Genomic DNA, 9,136 nt, shown 5'->3' on the forward strand with positions numbered 1-9,136 from the left:
GGGGTGGGTTGAAAGTCAGAAAGCTCCTGGCCCTGGCTCTGCCATTCACTCCGTGGCCTTGGGAAGGGCACTTGATGTTTCGCAAACTCCAGCTCCTTCATTGGTACAAGAGGGAGTTGATTGAGGTATTTCTAAGGACTCTTCCAGCTCTAACCCTCTATTATCCAAGACTCTCTCCAACAGGGCAAATATCTGCCACAAAAGAACCCCACTCACCATGTTGCTTGGCCGGCTGGAGCAGTGATTCTCTTACTGGAAATGACTGTTTTTCTAGCTTCTGTAAGAACAGAAAAGCATTAGCCTCACTCCCCAGCCTTAATGCTGACTTTCAGGAACTCCTGAGCTAACCTGGGAGAGTGGGGTGTGGACCCTTACTTAGCCCATTTTTCTTCCAAGATTGGTTCCCCCTGTGGTCTGATGTCTCAGTTTCAAAGAAGAAACATGGGCACGTGGAAGGAATAGGGGCATTGGAAACCAAGAGGCGTTGATTAAAATCTTATGTCTGACACTCTTTAGTTGTGTGATGATGGGCGATTTTCTCAACTTTTCTCAGACATTTAAAAAAGTAATCATACTCGCCTCATAAAACTCTTAAGAGGGGTGAACAATGTCAGTATTTATTGAGAGCATAAAAAGGCACATTATCTGCGGAGACTGAACAATAAAATTCCAGTGGTGTTCTTAAATGTCTGCTGTAGAAGGTCTGCAATACTTGCCCTGGGGTATGAAATTCTTGGAAAGGCTAGCAGGGCTGTCCGCATGGTGTCGTCCTCCTCCTCCTCCTCCATGCCATTACTCCCCTAAGAAAGAGGGCAGCAGCCAGAGGGGGATCATGCCCTCTGCGGCTGCTCCTGGGGCTGTGGCCAGCTGAGGTCCCAGTCAGTGCCAAGCCCAGCGACATGACTGCAGCTCGGTGGTTTGAAACTCAGCACATACAGCAGGGGTGCAACACCGCGATGGGCAACATCGACAAGTACACAAAACACTGCAAAGACCTCAACACTTTCCTGCGTGAAGCCTCTCCAGTGTGGCCGCTGATGAAGTTTTGGGGTGACGGGGGTTCGTGGGGTCCAGAGCCGACAGCCAAGAAAGAATTCTTGAAGACTTCTTTGGTGCAAAAGGTGATTTTATTAAAGCACGGGGACAGGACCCATGGGCAGGAAGAGCTGCACTGGGGGGTCCTGATGGTAACTCATTATATATCTTCAGGTTGGGAGGGGGGTCAGGGATAGACCTGAGAAATTTGGAAGCAAGGTTTCCAGGACCTCGAGGGACTAGCTATTGCTAGGGAAATGCCATTTATTACCGTTTAGTAAAACCTCAGTCATGAGACCCTTTATGTACATCGGTATGATATATCGATGTATAATGGCGGGGGGGGGGGGGGGGCATAAGCTTGGAGTATGATTGCCAGCATATATCTTGTGACAGTTGAGATAAAGGAAGTAGACTTACAGGATCCTCAAGGTTGGGATAATGTTAAGCTAAGGTTCTCTTTTGCCCCAGCAAAGTGTCATCCTTGAGGCAGCTGAGCTCCCAGAGGGAGGTCATTCTGCCGGTTTCAAGGACTTGTCGGTGGGCTGTAGGCAGTAAGGGAATTTAATTTTCCACTTGCCTTAGTTTCCCACATCACCATGGCAAGCACTTAAACCCCTTTCCTTTGTTCTTGTTCCTTGTCCAAGGAATATCACACAGATCCCACCTGGGGAGGGGATTGGGTGTTAGCTTGTGCTTTGGCCCCTCTGCCTGCCTCGTGCTCCCTCATCGGCCGCCACCTGTCAGACCCCCACTGTAGCCTGCAAGAAGGGCTGTGAAAACTGCCACCTGAGCCAAGGGCCTGTGTCCTTAACTACATGTGAGCTCACTTCAGGGAAGTACCCAGACTGCTGTACAGAGAGAAGCAACTGGCCACTCCTTGCACCATGGCCCGTGTCTCTCCATAACAGGAGGACGGCCTGGTTCCAGCTGATGTCGACTGGTCACTGTGCACTTCAATAATATTGTCTAAAGCCGGTGTCCACCACCCCCCAAGGCCCTACCCTAAGCTCTGCGGACTCTGGACATTGCTGCTACATTTCCACCCTCCAGTTCTTTACTAATCCTTACCCTCTTTGTAAATTCCACTTCCCTCCCACACACCCAACTTCACGCACACTTAATTGCATAGGGGATTTTATGGATGCTCCCAATGATGCAGAAAGAGAAGTCATTGTCTTTGGCCCTTCACTGCTGTTTATCTTCCTGCGTGTGATACCGTGTGGCCCTTCAGGGGTCAAGCACAGAGGACCTCAGCAAAGACGGATCCAGGTTTTGTGGGGCCCAGGGCATACATAATGTTGAAGACCCTTTTAAAGAAAAGGAATATAAAATTACAAATGCTAACCAAGTTTGGGCCTTGGAAGGGCTGTGTTTGGACAGTTCAGAGGGACCAAGGCAGGGGAGATTATCCAAGGAAAAAAGGCAGAAAAATCTTCACTGGGTTCCCTGTATTGGACAAAGGTGCCTGGTTTTGCTGCAATTAGAGATTCGGGTCTTCCTCACGAGTGTGTGTTACTATCCCAGGAAAGTATTGAGGTTTGGAAACCCTTTCTTATCTTTCAGGCATCAGCTGTACCTGTTCTGCAGGCAGGAGGGAGGGCAGCATCCTGAGAAGGCTCGGGCTGGGACGTCCAGCAGGGTCTGTCTCCCACCCACCTGAGACCTGCCTGGGGGTCCCATCTCGTGTAAAGGAGACGGAGGGGAGGAAGAGCAGGTGATGCCCCCAGATGCCAGTCAGGTCTGAGGTCTGACCCCCTTGTACGTCCTCATGGATCACCAATAAGACCCAGAGCAGGAACCTCAGATTTCTGAAGTGAGTCTCTCTCCCTTGGGAATTTCAGAATCAGGACCTTCCGAGAATCTTGATCTGGTCCTAATTAGTGTTTTTCTAACTGTGATGAAGGAGCAGTTTTGTATGCAATCTGCCAGACCCATGCTTTCGTAAAATACAATAAGGTGAATTACTAGAAAAATGAAATAGAACATATACATATAGAAAACAGCATCTGACTCCTGACTTCGGCTCAGATCATGATCTCACAGTTTGTGAGTTTGAGCCCTGCCTCGGGCTCCTCACTGAGAGCAAAAAGCCTGCCTGGGATTCTCTCTCCCTCTATCTCTGCCTCTCCCCCGCTCTCTCCCTCCCTCAAAATAACTAAACTTTAAAAAAAAGAAAACACAAAACCAAATTTCTTATTATTAGATTCAATTAACATAAAATCACTCTATTGAATTGGCATAAGAGTTTCTGGATGCTTCCTCTTCTATACTTTTCCCGTTTTCAGGAGAAAAACACACATATTATACACACATGTACACATAAATACTAATATAAGACATACACATCCATACACATATACATACACAGGGACACATTCACACATGTGCACGTGTGTAGACAACATACACAAACATACATCGACACACATGAACACTCAACCAACCCCTCTCCCTCCCTCTACCAACTCTGCTTCCTTCTCACATTTTGAAAGAGACTTTCCTACACAGATTATGGCTCAGAACAAGCAAAGGATGTTTGGAGAAACATGAAGTGGCAGAGAAAGAGAATCCAACGATTCTGACTCCCAGCCCCCCTCCCTGCTTTCTAGAAAGAGATTTAAGGCAGAGCTCCCTGTGACCTACCACACCACGCTAGCGCACCCCAAATATGGCCTTGCCATACTGTACCCTGCCCATCACCATCGCTATCTGGCCACTCCTGTGCTCTTGGCCAAGGAAGACATACTGGAAGTGAGAGAAAAACATTCTCCTACCCATCTGGCATCTCCCCAGTGTCGTGGGCAGGCTCCACTTCCTCTGTCTGCACCTTAAATGATGGTGTTTTTCAGGGTCCTATTCTTAGCTCTCTTTTCTTCTCACAACAGCACTCTCTTGAGTAACTTGATGCACATCCAGGGCTTCAACTGCCACTTACCTGTTCCCAAAATCTTACCTCTCTCCCTGATCTCCCAAGTTCCAGACACGTAAAGCCGTCTAGCTGCAGTTACTAGCCTCCTCAATGTCCTGTATGCATCTTAAGAAAAACACTCAGGGGGTGCCTGGGTGGCTCAGTCGGTTGAGTGTCTGACTTCAGCTCACGTCATGATTACACAGCTCATGAGTTTGAGCCCCGCGTCAGGCTCTGTGCTGACAGCCCAGAACCTGGATGGAGCCTGCTTTGGATTCTGTGTCTCCCTCTCTCTGCCCCTAACCCACTTTCATTCTGTCTCTGTCTCTCTCAAAACTAAATAAACATTTAAAAAAAATTTTTTTTAATAAAAGAAAAAGAAAAACACTCAGAACTGAGCTCATGATCTGCCTGGCTTCCAAACTTGCCCCTCCTGCAATCTCTCAGTCTTGGTTGGTAGAAACATCATACTCAATCATTCAAGGTCCTTATCTAAGAGACACCTGTATCAACTCATTCTTGTTTCCTTCTCTGGTAATTCACCATTTATCCCAGGTGCTGCCTTAAGAGGGCACAAAAGCTCTTGGTTTGTTTGTTTGTTTCCAAACATCCTGGGTTCCTAACATGTGCCCAACACATGCGATGGCTTTGGAGGGGAGCTGTAATTTGGAGTTAGACAAACACACATAAATTGTTGCAATCAAGGATTCATTATCTAGCTTCAGAAGCAAATAAAAACACCACCTTTGAAACATCATCAAACAATAACAGAAAGTACAATGACTCAAATAGATTCTATAACATTTTTCTCCCACTTCCCTCATTCATCCCAACTAAGCAAACCCATTCTCTGTTAAATACAAATCCCCCTGTTAAATGTTTCTGGGATACCACGGAGGCTATAACCAGAGTCAGGCAACACTAGGAGAAATTCGACCATTCAGTATCTATAAGAGTGAAGTCCTCAGAAGCTGGAGAGTGTGGAAAGAATTCAGAAAAGAATAAATCCTTCAATAGATTAATTATATCCAAACAAGTTGTACAGCAACCTGGGTGGGAGTTTCTGACTTCCGAGTGTAGGTTGAAGAATTAGATGAAGTGTAACTTGAACCTTGGGGGCCTTTGACTGTGAAACTGGCCCATTCAGAGTGTAATGACACAGCATCCATGAAGGAGGGCTCAGAGGGGCAGTTTGGGGCCTGAGAAGCTGCCCAAAAGTCTTGGGACAAAATCTCTGCTGGGCCACTGAGAACATGTTTCCGAAAAGTCACTTGAGAAGGGGCTCCCCAGCCATCTAAGACAACACAGTTACTTCTTAGTAGGTAAGTTTGTTTTAACATGCAGAACTTTTTAAATTAAGGATAGAAATATTTAAAAGAATCAAACACGTAGCATTAATATGTTTATATGAAGTAATTTGTACATATTTGGTATTTTAAGTATTTGCAGTATTTAAGAAAATTTAGTCTATTACAGTAATAAACTGGCCTTACAATTCTAATTTAAAATGTGTAATTGGTTTAGATGGGTGATTTGAGGTGGAACTTTGCTTTAAATTTAGTTTTGGAGGGGTGCCTAGGTGGCTCAGTCAGTTAGGGATCCGACGTCAGCTCAGGTCACGATCTCATGGTTCATGAGTTCAAGCTCTGCATCAGGCTTTGTGCTGACCAATTAGAGCCTGGAGCCTGCTTTGCATTCTGTGTCTCCCTCTCTCTCTGCCCCTCCCCCGCTCATGCTCTGTCTCTCTGTCTCTCTCTCTTTCAAATAAATAAACATTAAAAAAAATTAATAATAAATAAAATTAGTTTTGGAACATTGAAGGAAACAAAATTGAATCACCATATTTATAAATTGTTTAGATTTTAGTGTTTTAGGGATTCAGGAATGCCTTGTTGGTTTGCCAGATGACTGAATTACTTTATAAGGACAGGGAATATTTTAAATGTGTAAAATATATTTTTTAATGTTTAAAGTAGTCTTATTAACTACATGTATAAATAGTACCAAATAGTCATCAAATACAAGCATATGAAATGATTATCAAAATGTATGTTTGTGGGGCACCTGGCTGGCTCAGTTGGTTAAGCATCCAACTTTTGATTTTAGCTCAGGTCATGATTTCATGGTTCATGAGATTAAGCCCTGCTCCACACTGTCAGCACAGAGCCTGAGTGGGAATCTCTCTCTCTCCCTCTCTCTCTTTCTGCTCCTTGTGGGATTCTCTCTCCCCCACACTCACTCCAGCCCTCTTTCTCAAATAAATAAATAAATAAATAAATAAATAAATAAATAAATAAAATTTAATCCTTTTAAAAATTATATTTGTTTATAAATTAAACATAAAAGCTTAAGGAAGAACTGGGCTTCTGATTTGCATTTTTAACATAAGGAACATAAATTTTCTTTTATTATTATTTTTTAATGTTTATTTATTTATTTACTTAAAGAGAGAGACAGTTGGCTCACACAGGAGGGGAGAGAGAGAGAATCCCAAGCAGGCTCTGCACTGTCAGCATAGAGCCTGATGCAGGCAGGGCTCAAACTCACAAACCATGAGATCATAACCTGAGCCAAAACCGAGTCGGTCGCTCAACTGACTGAACCACCCCAGCACCCCCTTTTATGATTATTTTTTTAATGTTTACTTATTTTGAGAGAGAGAGAGAGAGAGAGAGAGAGCGCATGAGCAGGGGAGGGGCAGAGAAAGAGGGGAGACAGAGAACCCCAAGCAGGCTCTTCACTGTCAGCACAGAGCCCACCATGGGGCTTGATCTCACAAAACGTGAGATCATGACCTGAGCCGAAATCAAGAGTCAGACACTTAAATGACTGAGCCATCCAGGCATCAGGGAACATAAATTTTTAAAAGCCAGAGTAGCCCTCTGAATCTTTTCTTTCCAGGAACCAAAAGGACATTTTAAAAATTCACATTGACACTATAGGACCAGTCCATTTTCTACACTGTTTTCATCTATACGGTGAACCGTGAGCTTTGGTAATTGTGTTTTCTGGTGTTCCCATGTTTGTTGGGCTTACTGAACACTTCGAAGGGAGGTTGGTCACTGACGATGCAGTGGCCCAGGCTCAGGCCCAAGACCCACAGCGGGCGGCTTCAGCACCAGAACAAAACCTGGAACTGTATCTCTCCTCAGTGCCCTCCCTCCTCTGCCCACGCTGCCTCCCAGTGGCTCACTCGGCTGACTTGCTGACTTGCATTCCGGAGAAGCTGAGAAAGGGGAGCAGGACTCCCCTGAGGCCAGTGTGGCGCTGGCAGAGGACATCAGCAAAGTATCTCCAAGAAAAAGTAACACTCAAGAGACTATGGTTGAGTCTTCATCCTCAACTGGGGCTCTTCCTCCTTGGCCAAATTTGGAGTTTTAAGACTACATTTTACTAGGTAGGGGACTTAAAAAAAAAAAAACAACAGATTGTTAAGCAACTGGCTCCATCAGTATATCAGGCTGCTTGCCTGGAAGAGAGAGAGAGTTTGTATGTGTAAAAAATACCCATCATGTTCAGGGTGATGAGGTGAAGTTATATGAGCGGAATCAAGCGTGCTATATTCCACCAATTAGAGATACTGTGGGGACAAAAACTCCCCATTTCTTAAAAAAATATCAATTTTAAATACAGATATATTTTTGGCAGAAATAAAAAAAAAGACAATGTAGCAATTACTTGGAATCAATCAGTTAGGTACTGGGTTTGGAGGCATGGCATAGAGAGAAAGTTTTGTAGTAAGGGCTCTTAAGAATGGGTAGAATATGGGCAGAGGCCTACAAGTAGTCAATGAGCACAGGAAAGGAGATGTTAAGGAACTGGAGAGAAATCTGCACTCACCGGCTTAGCAGTTCTGAAGTTGGGGGTGGGGTGGACGGATGATTTCATGCTGTTGTAATTCCCAGATTGCCTGCCCCTGGAGGATTTTGCTGGGAGGCATCCAGTGAGGGTTCGGGCTGCCCCTAGGTATACCTGGCACATGTTAGATCTTAATAAGTGTTTGTTTAACAAAACTTGTTTTCAGAGCAAAGGAATAGGGCTAGGAAAATATACAGATTTCAAATCTGGAAAGCTTATAAAACAAAATTTTTTTTTAAAACTCTCTCATTATGTTTAACATTTTCCAGAGAGGAGGAATCTACTACCTGTGGAGACAGCCTGTGCCATTTTCTGGCAGCTCTAAATATTTTAAATTGTCCTATATAGAAACTAATCTACATGTCTGTCGCTGCAGCAATTCGCCGATGCCCAGTCACTGTGAGCCCTACAGAATAAACCCAATTGTTCTTCACACCCAACCTCTGAAATATTTTAAGGGAGTTTCACGACCCTTGCCCTCCAAATATTGGCTCACCAGACAATAACAAGAGCTATAAAATGGCTTCCCCTTTGTGATCCACTAGTTCCAATAATATCCATAAGATATGCTCAATAGAAATAACCCCAAGTGGGGAGGAGTAAATTGGTGCACATCTGTTTACACTTTGTGTAACAGAGAAAAGTTAGAAATAATACAAAGTCCTAAAATTGAGAGTGACTTAAATAAATGACTGGCAACTACATAGTGCTCTAACTGAAGCAGCAAAAGTCATCACTCTGAAGACAAACACACAAAAATCATACTGATGCAGGGAAATGTGTACAGGCAATGCTGTGTGAAGAAATCAGAATATACAACTATTTTTTTTCATTTGGAAATATTTTTAAAGTTTATTTTTATTTATTTTGAGTGAGACAGAGAGCAAGCAGGGGAGGGACAGAGAGGGAGACAGAATCCCAAGCAGGCTCCACACGCTGTCAGCTCAGAGACTGATATGAGGCTTGAACAGACAAACTGTGAGACCAGGACCTGAGCTGAAATCAAGAGTACCCCTAAAACTGTACTTAAACTTTTTTTAATGTTTATTTTTGAGAGAGAGAGAGAGAACAGAAGCAGGGGAGGGGCAGAGAGACAGGGAGATACAGAACCTGAAACAGGCTCCAGGCTCCTAGCTGTCAGCACCGAGCCCGATGCAGGGCTCAAACTCATGAACCACAAGATTATGACATAAGCCGAAGTCTGACGCTCAACTGATTGAGCCACCCAGGTGCCCCTAAAACTGTACTTTCAAATGAACTACAACTATATAAAACAGTCTCTGGCTTTGTTCATCAAAAAAGGCCATAAGTGAATTTGGGAGCCTTCCAGAA

General features: G+C 44.2%; 1 protein-coding gene across 1 annotated transcript; it reads left to right on the top strand.

Annotated features, from left to right (window-relative positions):
• The first annotated feature begins 899 nt into the window (after nucleotides 1-899).
• LOC122222597 (ribonuclease 8-like) lies at nucleotides 900-3,934 on the top strand. Its single transcript, XM_042943166.1, has 3 exons — nucleotides 900-1,050; nucleotides 1,796-1,888; nucleotides 3,924-3,934. The coding sequence occupies exons 1-3, from the start codon at nucleotides 900-902 to the stop codon at nucleotides 3,932-3,934; spliced, it is 255 nt and encodes an 84-aa protein (XP_042799100.1).
• Nucleotides 3,935-9,136: the final 5,202 nt, after the last annotated feature.

This window comes from Panthera leo, chromosome B3 (genome assembly GCF_018350215.1).
Source record: "Panthera leo isolate Ple1 chromosome B3, P.leo_Ple1_pat1.1, whole genome shotgun sequence".
Taxonomy (NCBI): Eukaryota; Metazoa; Chordata; class Mammalia; order Carnivora; family Felidae; genus Panthera; species Panthera leo.